At 45.1% G+C, this 18772-nt stretch overlaps 2 protein-coding genes across 5 annotated transcripts; one reads left to right on the top strand and one right to left on the bottom strand.

Moving 5' to 3' along the window:
* The first annotated feature begins 296 nt into the window (after positions 1-296).
* On the top strand, positions 297-7657 carry sephs1 (selenophosphate synthetase 1). Of its 3 annotated transcripts, XM_076993210.1 has the most exons (10): positions 297-439; positions 541-627; positions 2136-2382; positions 2538-2641; positions 4766-4873; positions 5033-5187; positions 5302-5392; positions 5640-5739; positions 5846-6058; positions 6236-7654. In XM_076993210.1, exons 3-10 carry the CDS (start codon positions 2190-2192, stop codon positions 6448-6450), a joined length of 1179 nt encoding a protein of 392 aa, XP_076849325.1. In that variant the 5' UTR covers positions 297-439; positions 541-627; positions 2136-2189; the 3' UTR covers positions 6451-7654. The 3 variants fall into 3 exon arrangements, with proteins under 3 accessions (XP_076849325.1, XP_076849324.1, XP_076849329.1); XM_076993209.1 differs by lacking the exons at positions 297-439; positions 541-627 and adding an exon at positions 655-1786 and having other exon boundaries at positions 6236-7657; XM_076993214.1 differs by lacking the exons at positions 297-439; positions 541-627 and adding an exon at positions 656-1881 and having other exon boundaries at positions 6236-7655.
* On the bottom strand, positions 7559-16964 carry cpt1b (carnitine palmitoyltransferase 1B (muscle)). Of its 2 annotated transcripts, XM_076993181.1 has the most exons (20): positions 16105-16964; positions 15582-15728; positions 15175-15323; positions 14955-15094; positions 13165-13336; positions 12914-13015; positions 12660-12797; positions 12486-12563; positions 12274-12381; positions 12096-12180; positions 10752-10947; positions 10101-10286; positions 9843-9948; positions 9622-9738; positions 9361-9525; positions 8899-9033; positions 8640-8792; positions 8421-8534; positions 8112-8204; positions 7559-8025 (listed from the first exon to the last, which is right to left on the bottom strand). In XM_076993181.1, the coding sequence occupies exons 3-20, from the start codon at positions 15313-15315 to the stop codon at positions 7942-7944; spliced, it is 2313 nt and encodes a 770-aa protein (XP_076849296.1). In that variant the 5' UTR covers positions 15316-15323; positions 15582-15728; positions 16105-16964; the 3' UTR covers positions 7559-7941. The 2 variants fall into 2 exon arrangements, with proteins under 2 accessions (XP_076849296.1, XP_076849290.1); XM_076993175.1 differs by lacking the exon at positions 15582-15728.
* Positions 16965-18772: the final 1808 nt, after the last annotated feature.

Below are 18772 nucleotides of genomic sequence, written 5' to 3'. Positions count from 1 at the left end.
TGAAGTAGGCTAACAGTATTTTAGATATTACTGCAAGACATTTATCACACTTTTCACATAGTGCATATCAACAAAGACCTTAACTGCAAAGTTCTGCAATAAAAAATTATCTCCAATATTTTGACACAGCTCTCTATACAAAAATTTGTCACAATTAGTTCAAAATCAAATGCAGCACCGAGAAAGAAAACAGAAAGAAATCAAACGTACGTGTGTACGGCTTAACTACTACCTGCGCCTATAATTAGACTACTGTAATGAACAGAGTGATGCGTTTAATTAAAGGCACAGAGCACTGACTTTCTATTGCCATACCTCAGGTTCTTTAAAGGGGAGGTAAGCGCGCCAAAGCGCCAAAAGAGGACCCTTTGTGATCTACACTATGTGTCGGAAATTCCACAACAGCACGACGGTATCTGTAATTAGTTGATTAGAAAAGGTATGATTTTGTTCATTTGTAATAGACCGTTTTGCACGCATCACGAACACTATTTTATTCACCACGAAACACGCTATGCAAAATATTGTATTTTTTATCAGGCACTTTGCAAAGGTGCCCGATTTGCACGCGGTGGACTGTGGGAAAGCGCCTTTCTTCCAGCAGGCGACGCCGCTAAAGCGAAACCGGTAAGGACAAAACTGCACAATTAAAGGGGAAATGGAGCACGAATATAACTGTGCCACCATGGTTTAAGTATTCAGAGAGCTACTCTACCAATTTCTTTTAAAGCCTTAATATGTCCAGTCAGCGTAAAATGCACAAAATGTTTTGTTTTTCATGTTATTTTGAGTGTTGTATCACACCTCTCATGGCGCGGGCGCCTGAAGGGTTAATTTTTTCCGCCGCCGACATTTTATACCCGTGCAGCCCGCACCGCGAATAAACCGCTTCGTTCACGCTGTGGTGTTTATATTTCACCACGCGCGGTTACCACCTGGTGCGGGAACGAGCACACAAACGCTACTGTAAAAAGAGCGACGAATGTGTAAACCTGTAGTCATGTTAACGTTAGTCAGCCAGCGGCGAGACTCAGCCGTGTGCACGAGAGTCGGTGAGCAGCGGAGAGTCGGTAAGATGCGGTGGGTCGGTGAGCAGCAGAGAGTCGGTAAGATGCGGTGGGTCGGTGAGCAGCAGAGAGTCGGTAAGATGCGGTGGGTCGGTGAGCAGCAGAGAGTCGGTAAGATGCGGTGGGTCGGTGAGCAGCAGAGAGTCGGTAAGATGCGGTGGGTCGGTGAGTAGCAGAAGTCGGTAAGATGCGGTGAGTCGGTGAGCAGCAGAGAGTCAGTAAGATGCGGTGAGTCGGTGAGCAGCAGAGAGTCGGTAAGATGCGGTGGGTCGGTGAGCAGCAGAGAGTCGGTAAGATGCAGCGAGTCTGTGAGCAGCAGAGAGTCGGTAAGATGCGGTGGGTCGGTGAGCAGCAGAGAGTCGGTAAGATGCAGCGAGTCTGTGAGCGTCGATGAGTCGGTAAGATGCGGTGGGTCGGTGAGCAGCAGAGAGTCGGTAAGATGCAGCGAGTCTGTGAGCGTCGATGAGTCGGTAAGATGCGGTGAGCAAACCTCTGTAGCTACCCAACTCTCCATGCACTCCTGCACAACGTAGCCAGAACTGTGCAGTGCCCATAATAACGGGCACATCTGAACACTGATCCAAACTTTTGAGATCCGTTTTGTGGGGCAGTCCGCCTCAACCATGGCCAGCTGTTGGGTTCTGAAAGGCCCGACCACAAAGGAATGCCATCGGTCAGGGACCTGCGCTGGTCCCGAATACGCTTCCGCAACAGTGAAGGTGAAATGTTGTGTGTGCACAGCATAACACATCGCAATCTCGGTCTTCCTCGTGGAGGTTAACTTATGCAAACCGCACGGCACTGCTCATAAAGCGTAAGTAGCTAGTAAATAATCTTATGTCGTGCACCGTTACAGTCATGCTGTGCACCGTGCCCCTCCACACGACCACGCCGTTTTAAAAGGGAGGATGTTTTGTCTGTGTTGGTGATCTCAGATGCATTCATTCTATAATTAGATTAGTTATTTACTTATTCTTTCATTCGATTACTTCATTGCTTACTGTTGCTCTACTGTAGTTTTTTTTAATGCAACTTTGTGTCTTGAAATGCGATATCGTGCTCTTTCAGACGACCTGCTGTACTCTGAAGAGGTGTGCTGAGGACTCCAGCAATATCCAAGCCATGTCAGTGCGAGAGGCCTTTAATCCAGAGACTTATGAGTTGGATAAGAACTTCAGGCTGACGCGCTTCACAGAGCTCAAAGGCACTGGCTGCAAAGTCCCTCAGGATGTGCTTCAGAAACTTCTGGAGTCTTTGCAGGAGAATCATTATCAGGAAGATGAGCAGTTTCTTGGAGCAGTTATGCCCAGACTGGGTTTGTAATTATAGCTACACATGTCTCATTCATGATCTCTGTGGTCACAGGACACGGTATATGTGTCTGAAGTTTGATATGTCAGCATACACATGGATAAAAATGTGGCATTTACATTGTGTGTGTCTGTGTGTGTGCGCGCATTTGTTTGACAGGTATTGGCATGGACACCTGTGTAATTCCCCTGAGACATGGGGGACTTTCATTAGTGCAGACAACAGACTACATTTACCCTATAGTAGATGACCCATATATGATGGTAAATATGACTGAAAAATTGTACATTAGTGTAAAATCTCATTGATAAAATGTTTAGACAGTGTTGTATTACAGTGGGATGCGAAAATTTGGGCACCCTGATTTACCTTTATAAATCATTGAATGTTTGGATAAAAACATTCAGTGATATTTGAGAAGTGAAATGAAGTTTATATGATTTACAGAAAGTGCAATAATTGTCTAAACAAAAATAGGTGTATAAGTTTGGGCTCCCAAAAAAAACCCTTAACTTAATATTTATTAGATCCTCCTTTCGTAGAAATAACAGCCTCTAAACACTTCCTATAGCTTCTAATGAGAGTAGATTGTGGCTGAAGGTATTTTAGACCATTCTTCTTTACAAAACATCTCTAGTTCATTCAGTTTTGATGGTTTCCGAGCATGGACAGCTCTCTTTAAGCGACACCACAGCTTTTCAATAATATTCAGGTCTGGGGACTGAGATGGCCATTCCAGAATATTTTACTTGTTCCTCTGCATGAATGCCTTAGTAGATGTTGAGCAGAGTTTATGGTCGTTGTCCTGTTGGAAGATCCAGCCCTGGTGCAGCTTCTGCTTCGTCACTGATTCCTGGACATTGGTCTCCAGAATCTGCTGATATTGATTGGAATCCATGCGTCCCTCAACTTTAACAAGATTCCCAGTCCCTGTACTGGCCACACAGACCAACAGCATGATGAAACCACCACCAAATTTTACTGTAGGCAGCAGGTGTTTTTCTTGGAGTGATGTGTTCTTTTTCCTCCTTGCATAACGGCCCTTGTTATGGCCAAATAACACCTTACTCCAAATAACACCTTACTCCAATATGAAGCTGGCTCGTCCAAATGTGCTTTAGCATACCTTAAGCGCAGGGGTGCCCACAAGTTTTCAGCTTGCGAGCTACTTATAAGATGACGAAGTCAGAAAGATCTACCGGGGGGTGGGGGGTTGTGAGGTGGCGAACAAAATTTGTTGAGCGAGGGGGGTGGGGGGGGGGGGGGGGGGGGGTGGTGGAACACGCCGTAATTTGTTGAGCGGATTGCAGATTGGCTACCGTGAATGTCAATCAAAATACAACCGTCAGTGCAGATGTGTGATTCATCTACTACTTTTTAATGTGATGCGATCTATGCACATTCCTTCGCGATCGACCGACACTTCCTTCGATCGACGTCGAGAAAAGGCTTCCTCTGCATCACTCTTCCATACAGCATCTCCTTGTGTAAAGTGCGCCGAATAGTTGAACAATGCACAGTGACGCCATCAGTAGCAAGATGATGTTGTAGGTCTTTGGTGCTGGTCTGTGGGTTGACTCTGACTGTTCTCAACATCCTTCGCTTCTGTTTACTCGAGATTTTGCTTGGTCTCCCACTTCAAGTCTTGACTTGAACTGTACCTGTCGTCTTCCATTTTCTCACAATGTTTTTCACACTGGAGACTGAAAGCTGAAATCTCTGACATAGCTTTCTGTATCCTTCTCCTAAACCATGACTGTGAACAATCTTTGTTTTCAGGTCATTTAAAAGTTGTTTTGAATCTCCCATGCTACGACTCTTCAGAGAAGATGCAAAGAGGAGAAAAACATACAATTGCCACCCTTAACTACATTTTCTCATAATTGGAGTCACCTGTGTATGGAGGTCAAGGGTCACTGAGCTTACCAAACCAAATTTGACTTCCAATAATTAGTTCTAAAGGTTTTGAAATAAATTAAATGACAACAGTGCTCAAACTTATGCACCTGCCTATTTTTGTTTAGACAATTATTGCACACTTTCTGTAAATCATATAAACTTCATTTCACCTCTCAAATATCACTGTGTTTGTCCCCTATATGATATATTTAACTGATTTTTTTTAATTCAAACATTCAATGATTTATAAAGGTAAATCAGGAAAATTATCAAGGATGCCCAAACTTTCACATTCCACTGTAATAAGGTGGTTATGCATTCCTGATAATTTGTCAGGATTTACCAGTTAAATAATATACTAATATAAAATTTCTCTTATAGCATTACATTGTTTACATGATTCTGTTTTCATGTAACCTGCTATACTTTAACTATTAGCCTACTGATCAATTAACAAAATAATTCTTTAATTAATGTTCCCTTTCTAGGGCAGAATCGCGTGTGCCAATGTCTTGAGTGACCTGTATGCCATGGGAGTGACTGAGTGTGATAACATGTTGATGCTGTTGGGTGTTAGTAACAAACTCTCAGAGAAGGTGAGACATGGACCATATTAAAACTCCTCTGAGTGATGTAGAATAAAAGTTCTTCTGCCTACAGTATGTTGAGACGAGCTGTAGCACATATTGTGAAATATACCCAGCACGAATGACCTGTGTGTGTGTGTGTGTTTTTTTGTGTGTGTGTGACTCTAGGAGCGGGACAAGGTAATGCCGCTGATAATTCAGGGTTTTAAGGATGCGTCTGAGGAGGCTGGCACCTCGGTGACCGGTGGTCAGACAGTGTTGAACCCCTGGATAGTCCTTGGGGGTGTGGCTACAACAGTGTGCCAGCCAAATGAGTTCATTATGTGAGTCCTCTACCTTTCTCTGTATTTAACTTTCGGATCTAATAAATGTAACTTTTTGCCATCAATACACACATTTTGAACATCTTGTTTTAATGTTTGATTTGTGTGTCAAAGGCCAGATAACGCAGTTCCAGGTGATGTCCTTGTTCTCACCAAACCTCTGGGTACTCAGGTGGCCGTAGCAGTACACCAGTGGTTGGACATTGTGAGTCTCTCCCCCCTGTAGTGGGTGGGGTCCTGTATGACAGCAGCCAATACCACATCACAAGTAATTGTATTTATCAGCAAGGTTTAATGTTTTTAAATGCAAAACATTGCTACTTGGTATCTTTAGTTGGTCTCAGGGAATGGCCTTAGCACACCCCTACTGTTCAAATCTTGTGTTGCATTTTGTGTTATTTACATTCTGGAAATTATACAGCGATTTATTTTTCTTACTGTTTTCCTTTCAGCCAGAAAAATGGAACAAGATTAAGTTAGTAGTGACTCAGGAGGATGTGGAGTTGGCTTACCAAGAGGCCATGCTGAACATGGCCAGACTCAACAGAACAGGTCAGTGCCGGCCCCTCACAGACACGGACGTGTGCACACGGGGCACGTCCTGCTCACGTGCGAGCCGCCGCCGCACTACTAATCCTCCTCTTGTCTCTAACCCTAGCGGCGGGTCTGATGCACACGTTTAATGCACATGCTGCCACAGACATCACGGGTTTCGGCATCCTGGGGCACGCTCAGAACCTCGCCCGGCAGCAGCGCAGTGAGGTCTCTTTCGTCATTCATAACCTGCCTGTCCTCGCCAAGATGGCCGCCGTCAGCAAAGCCTGCGGCAACATGTTCGGCCTCATGCACGGCACCTGCCCCGAGACCTCAGGTGAGGGATGATCAGTGACACGGTGCCTTGTCCTGCTGCCTGTGTGCTTAGACTTGGCAGTTTTAAATACTGTTTGTAGAAATGCCAAGATGTCTTCAAACAGGCTTGGGATTGTAGAAGAAGCAATCTGTGCAGTCACACTCTGGTTTCTGTGTCGTTCTCTGGCGCCCCCTACAGGAGGCTTGCTCATCTGTCTTCCGCGGGAGCAGGCTGCTCGATTTTGCGCTGAGATCAAGTCCCCCAAATACGGCGAGGGCCACCAGGCGTGGATCATCGGCATCGTGGAAAAGGGCAACCGCACGGCTCGCATCATTGACAAGCCACGCATCATCGAGGTGGCCCCGCAGGTGGCCACCCAGAACGTCAACACCACACCAGGAACCACATCCTAAAGCCAAACCCCCACTACTCCCCAGACCCTGACCTCAACAGTTAGTTTACTCTAGCACCACAGAGTAGATGCACACTCACCATCTGCCCCGCCGCGGCCTTCAGGCTCCTACTGCACGGACACGCTTAAGACAACAAGGAAAACAGTAACAATGGGCAGAAAACGATAGAAAATCCATTGCTTTTCGTGTAGATAATTTCCTGTTAATCTCCAGAAGCACCTATTTGTAAGGCGGCTTCTGCAGTGAGGGAAGAGTACGATGTTGGTCTCGTACTGGTGATTCGATGCTGAATCTTTCCTGCTCTTCTGCAGTGTGAGTTGTGCTCTCACACCTGTCCACTTGCACCAATACACACCCCCCATGACATAAGAATTGCCAGTGTTTTATACACTGTAGCGATATATATATAAAAAGGTCATTCTGATCAGTGTGTGTGCAAGTCTTAGCAGTAGTTCAGACCATAACCGATGCCTTGAAGAGTAGCGGAATAAAAACTGATGAAGAGTAAATGTGAGTATATAGGGGATTTTTCTTTACTTTTGTATTATACTCCCTTGAACTAATCAAATAAAGTGACCCTTGTTTTGAACGGACTCCCATAAAAGATTAGTCAAGCCCAAGGTCCTTTAAAGTGATACATCTTTAAAGTGTACCATGTCTACCTTAAACGGCAGTGTGTTGACATTTGTCAGAGAATGTAAACAGCAGAGATGCAGTTTATATATTGTATGATATTCACGGTTTCATATAGATGTCATTAGATTCTTCTGTGATAGAGTTAAGTTTTTATATTCTCTATAAAGACCCTATGATATATATTTTTTCTCTGTCTCTCTCTATCTAATGGTGACATGCATTTATGGCCCTAAATAAATCTAATCTTTTTTTTTTATTTTGTGGAAAATGTGTTTTTGTTTGCGGGTTGAACACAGTAGTGTGAGGAGAGATCTCACTGGGCCTGGAAACCACTGCCTGTGTAATCACTCCATCACTATAAGAGCAGTGCTGTATGACTTAATGAGAAACACACACACAAAGTTGGAGGTCCATGTGAATATACGTGCCCCTTTGATGTGATCTCGTGCAGAATTAAACGAGGTTGTCGGTGTAATATATAAAAAATAGATAATTTAATGGAATATGTTTACACTAGGGCACCTGTCTGATGTGTAGACTCATGCTCATCTCCTCAATATTCAGCGTGGTCAATCGTACACGTCATGCTGCTGTACAAGTACATTGTTTACATATCAAAAATGTGCCTAAGTAACATGAAAGCTTAAATCTGCCTTTCAGCACAATAAACTATCTTTATTGTTCAGTGGTTCAATGAGCAGGTAAATAATTTAACTTTATAGATTCTATTTAAAAAGTCTACAGTGCCTGTTTGACAAGGTCTCCTCTTCATATTCAGTTTGGATCTTGGAATTCGGGGAACATCCTGTAAGGTGTGAGTGGCCCGGTGGAGTTGCCATCTCGCTCAGCGCGTTCTTACATGGTCTTCTGCTTCAGGTTGAACAGGGCTCTAATGTCCAGCATGGCCTGCCTGATGTTCTGACCAAAGCGATGGGAGTCCTGGGGACAGAGGGAGTCAGCTTGGCCCACCAGCACAGAACTGTTTGGTTATCGATGTTTGGGCTCCTGTGGCTGTGTTTTTTTACCGTTTCCAGGCACGAATGCTTGCTGGAGATGTGGAATGTGATGAGATTCTCCCCAACGATGATGTAAGAAACTCCATAGCCATCATCTGCAACCTGCAAGCACACAGAAGGAAATGAGAATCTTCAATAAGACCCACATTTGTCTAAATGCTCAGTGAATGTGTAGGACATGTCAGGAACACACAACTGCAGGACATCAATGTTCAAACGGTGATTCCAAGCAGGCGTGCTAGAGTAATCGAAAGCGTCCATGATGCCATGCGTGCGGGCAGCATGCAGGACTATGGGCCGGGTCCTACGCATCCTCACCGGGCCGAAACCGCCTCCCGCTCCAACGTATTTGGGGAATTTCTGGATGTCGACCAGATTGAGCTGCTGCTGAGGAGTCTGACTGGTGGACAGACGCCAGGGCTCCGCCAGAACCTGGAGGAGAAATCCTGCTTTAACCTTCAGCTCAGTTTGATGTCTACACACACCCACTATGTATGTATGCACTATGTATGCCCGTGTCCTTTTCGCCCTGCGTACTTGATTGAGGAAGGGGGATTCTATGTCCAGGAGTTTAGAGACGATGTAGAGGCAGAAGAGATGGCGGTCGATGCCGGCGCCGGTCATGGCCAGACGGTACATGTTCTGGTGTTTGTCCGCAGCTCTCTGGAACAGAACCAGCCGCCGCTCGTTCTGTGCACAAAGCACAAAGCAGATGGCTAGTGCAGATGTCACGTCATGGCCGGCTCACCGGGGCGGGTCACAGCGTGTAGGCCTCCCAGCCCAGTCCTGCCATTACCGTCTGGGCCGCGTCCTCCATGGCTCGGACGAAGGCTGTGGACTCCAGGGTGCAGGAGCGGACTGTCTCTGTCCGGCCGTCCCGGAACATACGGGTCATCGAGGCCTCATATGTCAGACAGAACTCACCTTTGTCCTAATCCAAATACACAAAGCACCAAAGCAGTGAATACTCATATAAAGGTGTTTGGTAGTATGTGCAAGTGTGTGTGTTTCATACCCTGTAGTGAGCCAGTTGTAGTACGTGTGCATGTGTGTGTGTGTTTTGCACGTACCCTGTAGTGAGCCAGTTGTAGTGCATGTGTATGTGTTTTGCACGTACCCTGTAGTGAGCGAGCTGTAGTGCATGTGTATGTGTTTTGCACGTACCCTGTAGTGAGCCAGTTGTAGTGCATGTGTATGTGTTTTGCACGTACCCTGTAGTGAGCCAGTTGTAGTGCATGTGTATGTGTTTTGCACGTACCCTGTAGTGAGCGAGCTGTAGTGCCAGCTGAATAAAAGCATCGGGGCTCGTTCTGCACTTCTTAATCAGGCCTTTCCCAAACTCCTCAAACACACAGCCATGGAAGTCCACGTCGTCAGCCAGCTCCTTTGCTACCATGTAACAACGCTCAATAATCTCCTGACACTGGGAGAATGAGAGAACAGCACATCACTCTTCAGCCGGTACTGCTGCAGAGCTCCTGTCCTCTTTACGGCCTGCTGCCGTGCTGCAAAGTCATACCGCTTTTGGAATGTCCCACTGCAGCCTGCTGGGCGGAGCCAGGCCTTTGCTGATATCACCTTTACAGTGACCCTCCTCGGTGTAGCCCAGGCGGAAGTAATCTGTAGCCAAAATGTCCTGGGCACAGCACAGAAAGAGTTTTTTGTTTGTTTGATTAAAGCCAGCTCTTAGCAACCGGTGATAATGTTTAATGATTTATGTGGCTGTGCTGTTCTCATTACCTCCCACATGTGTCCAACGATGGGGGCGTCGGCCCAGGAATGCTCAGCATTCACCCCTATTTTGCCGTTTTTGTAGACAATCAGAGTGAAGGATTTATCGAACCACCTGAGAACAGAGTGCAGTGAGAAGGGACCTTGCATACCTCGCGTTCCCCGTATGAGGTCCAGTCCTCAGGTCCGTGACCTGCAGGTGGCCTTCTACACATAGCAGAATGATTCTACTCCTCACAACTCCGCATCGAAGGCAGAACGTTGTACCTGTCGAAACACTTTCCGTGCAGAAGAGACTTGGCGTAGAGGTCCATCGACTCCGCCTTTTCAGGATCGTACCCATGAGCCTCATCGTCCAGGGTGAGGAAGAAGGCGGCTGTTTCTATAGCGTCTAGAGATGCCTTGTTCACGCCCTCACTGAAGTACTTCTGCCGCGCTTTGGCCCAAGGAACTCTAGCAGCGTGTGACATGGGAATGTTTCATGACTATAAACGTTATTCTTAACTCGTCCATTGTGAAGAAGTTTTGTAAGTGAAGTTAAAGTCAGAAAGCATTTTGTTTGTTGGAACGATCTATAGTGAATAGCAATTGGTTCATGGTTGGATAACTGAAAGGTATTGTAAGAAGAAATTTCCTGAAATATAAAGAAATATTCCAAAAGAGTATTGCACAAAATGAAGCACAGAAGTAAGGTGAAGTCTCACAGTAGTCTATATTTTGTGTTTCTGTAGTCCTCAGGGCAACACTGTGAATTTTCTATGACCCGTGTCAGAACAGGAACACTCATGTGACAAGCAACAAGCTATTAATATACACATTTCCAGGTAAAGTATTAGTACACCATAAATAAGAAACACTGTGATGAATCTGTAAGTACGGCGTGGGCATGTGGGTGTTGCCCTCGAGTCCTGTGAGTACCTGTTCCCAGCAGTCAGCGCCGCCAGTCGGATCTCTCCGGGCTGGGGTTCAGATGTGTCATTGAGAATGTTCTCAAACTGCCGCTCAAGCTCTGAAGGCAAGAGGTGGCGTCCGCCGTAGTACAACCAGAGTTTGAAGAAACGCCCTCGGTGGTACACTACCAGGTGTTTCCTGTTCCTCATGTGCTGGACAGAGTCTGAAGGCAAAAAAAAGGTGTTCAGTACATGCAGGTTGCCAAGTCAGCAGTTTTTCAGAACCAGAGCACTCGTGTCCTCACATCTTCTAAAAGGCTCCACGTGTGCATCACATTATCAAAATCTTCTCATTGTTACTGAGGAGTATGTTCATAATTTTTTGATTACCCAGGACTTTAATGTACTGTTGGCATTTTAGCAGTTATACACTACCACTATACTCTCTACTACTACTATATTGCCAAAAGTATTCGCTCACCCATCCAAATTGCACTTCTCCATCTGGCAATCTGATAATCTGGGTTTGGCGGTTGCCAGGGGAACGGTACTTGTCTGACTGCATTGTGCCAAGTGTAAAGTTTGGTGGAGGGGGTAATGTGGTGTGGGGTTGTTTTTCAGGAGTTGGGCTTGGCCCCTTAGTTCCAGTAAAAAGAACTCTGAATGCTTCAGCATACCAAGACATTTTGGACAGTTCCAGTTTGGAGCTGGTCCCTTCCTCTTCCAACATGACTGTGCACCAGTGCACAAAGCAAGGTCCATAAAGACATGGATGGCAGAATTTGGTGTGGATGAACTTTACTGGTCTGCAGTCAAGCCTTAACCTGATAGAACACCTTTGGGATGAATTAGAGTGGAGACTGAGAGCCAGGCCTTCTTGTCCAACATCAGTATGTGACCTCACAAATGCGCTTCTGGATGACTGGTCAAAAATCCCCATAAACACACTCCTAAACCTTGTGGACAGCCTTCCCAGAAGAGCTGAAGCTTTTCTAGCTGCAAAGGGTGGACCAATGTTATATTGAACCCTATGGATTAGTCACTTAAGCTCATATGTTAGTCAAGGAAGGTGACAGAATACTTTTGGCAATATACAGTAGTGTAACTGTTAATGTGAGTGGAATGAATGAAGTACTGACTGTGTAATTGTGTTAGTATGTCTGTATGAGGCAACTCTGCACCCCATTCTCATATGCAAAAAGAGTTTACAAATCAAATATGAAGTTTCATCATGACAAATGTATTGTTTGTGACATTTCTTTCTTTGACTATACAGCCACTGAATAAGGTGCTTAAACAGATCTCCTGACTGTAGGATCAGCGTTCTCTCATTACCTCTGGGACATTGTGATGGCACAGGTGTTAACTTTACCTGTCTCAGTGCCAGGGATTCGTGTGGTGTTGAACATTCTCTCAAACTGAGAGGAACACATGGGTACCACTCCCAGAGCTCTCATCTACGGGGGCAACAGAATGTCAGGAACACAGATGTGTGCACTGTATCATTGTGCTCAATTTTGAGTTGTCGTACTGTGGGTGCTGGTGAGTACCGGGGCGTGTTCTCCTCGCTCGAGCTTACGGCGGTACTGCAGGAGGGCGTGAACGATGTTGCCCGCCCGTGCCCCCTGTCTGTGCGTGGGGATGACGTACAGCAGGTCCTGAGAGACACAGAAACGTGCTGTTAGCTGATGTGGCTCATTGCTTGTTCTATTTGACCAAACCCAAACGTGGGATCATAGATTACAGCCCCTGCTGTCCTCACCATGGTGTAGAAGTTGCTGTTCACCATGATGGGGCTCCGGCCCCTCAGGTAAATGTACTGTTCCCACCAGTCACTAACCTTCTCAGAGACACGGACAAAGTTAATCATTTGTATTTCTACACTCATTTGAATTTTGAAGTCTTGTAAAAACAATGAGCGTTTAGATTTACTTACATAGTTACTGGCCCACCATGACTTCAGCCAAAGATATTTTTGCAGTCTAGGGGCTTGGTCCTTTTTGAACTCATTGGCTACAATTTCCATATTTTTATATTGGTCATCATCCAGTAGGGGGCGCACTGACTCAAGATACTGAGGAAGAAGGCATAGAAGAGATATGAGGCCATGTTTTCAACACTGCAGAAAGCGTTGTCTAAGTGTAGGAATGTTATTTCCTGTGCCTGGCGTGTGTATGAGGAGCCTCTCACCCTGAAGATGGTGTCATCAATGCTGGGCACAGGCAGCCTTGGCAGAGAAGCCTGGAAACTGTAGAGCAATGGCCGGCGACCTGAAAACATCTTCACGAGACTCTAAAACAAGAAACGTGCTCACACTCAGCTCTGCAGAACACCATCTCCACCAATGAATACCATTGCCTTCAACCAATGAAAAGGAAAACAGCATTTCAGGAGCTATTTGCCCTCACTAGATTCTGTGCCTGACTATTTGGGTGCATTACCATCCACAGCCTGGTGGAGGCGCTTGTGTTGCCATGGGGCTCGAAGATCCAGCCGTGGTATGAGAGGAGCGCTTTTAGAGTGAAGCGAAGAAACAGGATGAGTGACCACCACAGTCCTGTGGCGAACAGGATAGCACTCAGCACCGTCTGAGACTGAGACGTCAGGTAGTCACTACAAACACAAACACGTAGCTATTAAATGATGCTAGCAAACAATAGGAATTGAAGAGAGCGTGTATAATATATTTTATTTATAAATATAATATCTCACATGCAATGGCGTGCACACATAGACATCAGGTGGTGCTAAAGCACCACCAACTCTGCCCTTTATCAACGAAAGTGCCCTTTTGAAACTTCGTCTTTTTTTTTACTATTATTATTATCATTTTACTGAGGTCGGTTTGAAATGATCTTTTGAAAACCTGAGCGATTAAAAACAATGCCCTGAAATGCTCCACCACCTCGCACACACCCGACCTCTCTCTTCCTTTAACACCAGATGCGCTGCAGCAGCAGTTCAGTTCAGCGAGTGGAAGGAAGCGTCTTCAGCACAGCACACACGGTCACAGCCATACACATCAAGTAAAATGTTTCATAGAGCACCAAACTACTAAGCATTTTTAGCCGACTGGTCACCTGATAAACTAGTCGCTTTAGCCCAAATCAATGATAGATAACGTGAGGACGACCACACACAAATAATTAAGGTAGAGTTTGCAAATCTATGTGTTAAGCTGAACGTCTTCTGTTGTATAGGTTTTGCTAGGCAACATAAATTAACTTCATTTGTGAAAGAAGAAACGAAGTTCCCCATTACCTGTGAAAATGCCCATCTGCATTCGTGTAATGACAACACTCAGTAGCCTATAACTCCTTCTCCTACTTTTTGGTCTTTTTACTGTCTTAATTGTAGGCCTATATTGATTTACTAATTGCAAAATATATGCAACAAGGCCTGCAGACAGTGGAGGGTAAACAGAAGTTAACTGAAGGTCTTAACAATGACTGTATATAGTTAATATTGGATATGAATTTAATCAGTTGGCTGCGTGACTTTTTACCATTGAAAACTCACGTTTAGAGAATGTTACAAATAAAAGTCAAATTTCATTCAATATGTGCTTGTAATTTTTTTATAATGAAGTGCTCCACGAGCGCTAAAAAGTGCCCTTCACCCCCCCCCCCCGAGCACTTGTCCCCCAAAATGTCTGTGCACGCCACTGCTCACGTGTACGTTTGCGCACACGAGATGGACTAGGAAAGTTTGATGGGTTGTTCAGTATTAGAAAGCGTAGCACGTGTTAATTACATATAAAACTAAAAAAGATTTAAACTGCATATATTTTGAGCTGTGGGGTGGGTCACACATCAGATTCAAAGGGTGACCTGGTCCCGTCTCTGTACACAGATGGACCATCACAGATATAATGTGAAGGCCATAGGTCTGCTTTTGGTTCTAGTCATGTTAGGTATCCCTGATAGGCGTCTGTACATAATGTTCTGAACTCAGAGAGTACAAATGTGGCCTCAGTTTTATTAGAGTATTAAAAAGTAATATATGAGGTTTAATCATAATGCCATATTCATAAAAAATTGGCCATTGAAGTTTCCCTCTCGTTGAAAAAAAAAGTCATAAAACGTTCACAAATTTAAGAATCTACTGTCAACGGCAAAAAACAATATTAAATATCTATCATCTTTAAATAGGTATTTTATTTGAAAGGAAACACAAAATCTAATGTGAGCTTTGAGATTTATTTCTATGCTTGTGATATTAACATACCAACCTCACAGGTAACATTTTCCTGATGCTGTCAATCATACCCAAGGACGGGTCTACCCTTGCGTAAATGGAGCTCATTATGGCGATAACCACGAATAACCAGCTGGAGGGACTGGCGGGGTAGACGCCCGTTAGGATGCCATTCTGCTCAAACACAAGGATTCACACTATTAATACCACATTACATTACAATATTCCAGACTGGCGTGGCTGTGGTCACTAACTTTGAACTGAATGGCCCGTTTTCTCCACGATGTCAGTCCGGACAGATAAATGTGTTTGAGCACTTCGCGGCTCAGATGTAAGTTGATGCCGTCCGGCGTGACGGTGAACTGGAAGCCCACCGCCTGGTGCGCCTCCGCCATTACCGGCGCTGAGAGAGAAGAACGGAGCACCACATAAGACACAAGTTTTACACAACAGCGTGCACAACCATGCCTAATTTAATATAGCGGGACGGGGTTTTTAAAGGAAAGTACATTTTGTTACATGGTTTTAAGCCATAAGTTTAGTGCGAGTGAAACAATTGAAATTTTTTTTGTTCGTACGGACCATTGATCTATATTACATATAATATCAATGGTACGGACCACTCTTTGGACCTGACAAAGGTTTAAACCTCAGAGGTTACCGGGAGAGGTAATGTTGTCATCACAGTTCGCTCTCGTGAATACTGAATTTCTTTTTCCATGTCATATGACTGGAGGCACACCAACTAGGCCAAAGTTGAACGGTCAGAAATAGCGAAGGAGACTACCGTAGAGACGGAGAGGAGGACCTGTTGTGCGCACGTGAAAATAGTCACCGAAGTAAATAAAGGGATAAAAAACATAGTAACATAGGACTCCTCACACTAGATTAAAACTAATTAGTAACTGTTAATTGTAATGATCACGACACAGCAGACCGTGTCATGTGACGTAACTTACTATTAACATAAATTTTGGACACAATTACAGCCCACAATACAATAGTAGACATGTCAACTGTAAAGGCCAAAAATAGATATAACCAGTAAGGACTGTTATGTTGTTATCAAAATCACTGCTTATATATGTGTATATAACATATACAGAAGAAAACACATTTGTTAAATATATGAACCTGTGTGGACCTTACTGAATCACACATTTTTATCTTTATGGCAAGCCTACCTTTTTGTAAAGGAACTTGTCGATGTGCAGGTGTAGTGAAATAGAGAGACCGATCTGCTCCAGTCTCCACTCAGTGGAGTTGTGGGAAGTGCCTGTGGACCTCAGTGTGACTCTGGTGTCCTTATAATGACTCTGTCCAAGTGTCCTATGAGAGGAAATCTGTCTAACACTCAACTCTATCACCCTCTTAGTCCTCTGGATACTGTGACTAGGTATTCTGCCTGCTTTCTTCTCTTCTGTTTTGTCCTTGCTTTACAACTCTCTCTCTTTCTTTCTCTCTCTCTCTCTCTCTCTCTCTCTCTCTCTCTCTCTCTCTCTCTCTCTTTGCGTGGATGTGGGTGTGTGTATATTTGTAACTAGACACCTCTTTGACTCTAGCTACACTGTTCAAATCTTTAAAATATTGCTTCAAATAGCCCAATGCAACTACAGGAAGGTCAGCCAGTACGATTCTGAGTGCATGTAAGAAGATTTTTCCATGTTTCTTCAACTGTATGGAATTAGGCTTGTGATTGTATATGTAATCATCATTCTGATGTGTATGATTGTTTTTGCCAAATGACTTGTGTTACATGTATTGTGAATCAAAACCTGAACCAAAAAGGTTTTTAATCAACAGCCAGGTGTTACTGGTAGATACTCATTTACTTGAATATGCAATCTTCTGGCAGATCAACTCTAATCATCAACGAAGAGTTACCCAATAAGAGTGTGCTAATAATACATTTTGTTTCCAGCAGGTGTTCTTGGAGCACATTCAGAAAACATTTACCAAATTGCCTTTGAATTGCATCACTGCTGTGCACCTACAGTATGTGGTGGCCTTGCACAGTGTCTGTGAGGAGGAGAACATGCTTCAGAAAAACAGGTGAAACAGGCTCTCGTAGCAGGTGGAGACAGGGAGAGGAGGAAGGGGACAGAGAGACAGAGAACTGAGGTTTAGCCGCAAAATTGTATCCTGCTGATTCCATGACATGTAAATGTCATCATTGAGCACTGTGCCTTGGCCTATCAGATCGGTCTTCTGCATACTTCTGATCTGACCCCACTGCAGAGTGTCCACACAGAAGGACGTCACCACGGTTTCAGCATTGTTCCCACCGATCACAACCAACCTATCGGTGGCTCCGAGGAAGTGGAGACTAGGGATGTCAGCATCAGTGTGAGTGAGGGTGGGGAGTAGCTCACTCCAGCAGTCTGAGAGAGAGAGAGAGAGATGAGGAAATACGTATGTTTTCCATATAAGGAAATATACTGCTTGAAAATTATATTTGAACTGCATACAAACATGTCATCAGACTTGGGGGTTTGAAATATTCTGTACAGAATAGTAGGTTATATAATCAAAAGACTCAAAGAACCGGCAAAGATTAAATGGGCCAGACATTTGCCCAATGTTGTATGGTGTCATAGCTTTTGCGCTACCTTGTGTGGTGTCATAGCATAACACAAGCTTCTCCCCAGTCCTCTGGATGTTCCCCAGCACGTAGAGGCAGGTCCCTAGGCTGGTGGTGAGAGGGGTGTCATGGGAGAGGGAGAGGCTGAACTGGAAGTCTGAGAGGGGGAGTGAGGACACAAAGGTCCAGGAATCCTCCCAGGGGTTGTACTTCTCCACTGCTGTATACAAGGCTGTGCTGGAGTCCGGGGTCACCAGCGAGTCCAGGTACCAGCCTCCTACGGCGTAGATACACCCCTCACACACCGCTGTACTGAAGTGACGCCGATGCTGTAGGAAAACACAGCACATTCCTCTCAGTGTGTGTGTGAAGCTGATTCAAGATTCAAAATTAGGTTGTTCAGAATTCATACAGCCGATGGAAAAACTATTTATTGCCATCAATATCAAATGAACATAATTTCTTACCTTGATGAGAGGAGCAGTTGAAACCCATTGATTTGTTAAGGGGTTATAACGGAAGGAGGCCATCTTGAACCCATACCCCCTTTTCACACGGTGACTGTACCCCCCTATTAAGAAGAGATAGTTCAACAGAACGGCTGTTGTGAAGCACCACTTATCTGCACTGAAGGGCAGGTCTGTGATGCATGTCCATGTCTCATCATCCTCTTCCAGTCTAAACAGCTTCCTCGTTGCCTCTGTTTCCTGCTTGTTTAGGTTCTCCTTCCTCAGGCAGCAGAGCCTCTGTGTGCCCTGCGACCGGAGGTGGAGGACACGCTGCCACAGGCAGAGATCCAGGTTCCTGCTGCGGTGTGGGAACTCCAGAAGGTTGGTGCTCAGGAAGGTGAGCACGGTCTCCTGCAGCTCAGTGCTGCACAGCTCGTCCGCCAACTGTAGGTAACGGAGGTACGTGTGCTCCGTGAGGGCCTCGGACACAGCCTCCAGCAGACGCCCGGTGAAGCCTGGGGCCAGCAGGTACGTGCTCACATGCAGGTGCTCCTCTAGGAGGTCTTCTGGAACGGAGAAGCTCTGCAGGAAGCAGAACTGAAGGAAGCTGTGGAAGACTCTGGAAGGCACGTGGGCCAGGTTCACCAGACGATCTACAGTCTCTCTCATGCTGGAGTGAGACAGAGCTCTGAAGTATTCACTACATCCAGCCAGCATGTCCACATCAGCCTGTCAGAACAAAGAAACATGAAGCGCATGAGATCAGAGAACAACAGTGTCCTTCTGATGGATTTCTATGTCCCAATTCCAATACAGATTTTA

The sequence above is a fragment of the Brachyhypopomus gauderio genome, chromosome 2, assembly GCF_052324685.1.
Source record: "Brachyhypopomus gauderio isolate BG-103 chromosome 2, BGAUD_0.2, whole genome shotgun sequence".
Taxonomy (NCBI): Eukaryota; Metazoa; Chordata; class Actinopteri; order Gymnotiformes; family Hypopomidae; genus Brachyhypopomus; species Brachyhypopomus gauderio.
This window is presented reverse-complemented; position numbering and strand designations above follow the sequence as displayed.

Bases quoted from the DNA above. Each gene is read 5' to 3' on its own strand.
- sephs1 (XM_076993209.1), top strand. From the start codon at position 1,691: ATGGCCAGCTGTTGGGTTCTGAAAGGCCCGACCACAAAGGAATGCCAT. The intron at 1,787-2,135 runs GTGAAATGTTGT...GTGCTCTTTCAG, and splicing joins ACGCTTCCGCAACAGTGAAG to ACGACCTGCTGTACTCTGAA. The intron at 5,740-5,845 runs GTCAGTGCCGGC...CTCTAACCCTAG, and splicing joins GGCCAGACTCAACAGAACAG to CGGCGGGTCTGATGCACACG.
- cpt1b (XM_076993181.1), bottom strand. From the start codon at position 15,315: ATGGCGGAGGCGCACCAGGCGGTGGGCTTCCAGTTCACCGTCACGCCG. The intron at 13,337-14,954 runs GTTGGTATGTTA...TTGTGTTTGTAG, and splicing joins AGGAAAATGTTACCTGTGAG to TGACTACCTGACGTCTCAGT. The intron at 9,526-9,621 runs GTATGACTTTGC...TCATTCTCCCAG, and splicing joins AGTGGGACATTCCAAAAGCG to TGTCAGGAGATTATTGAGCG.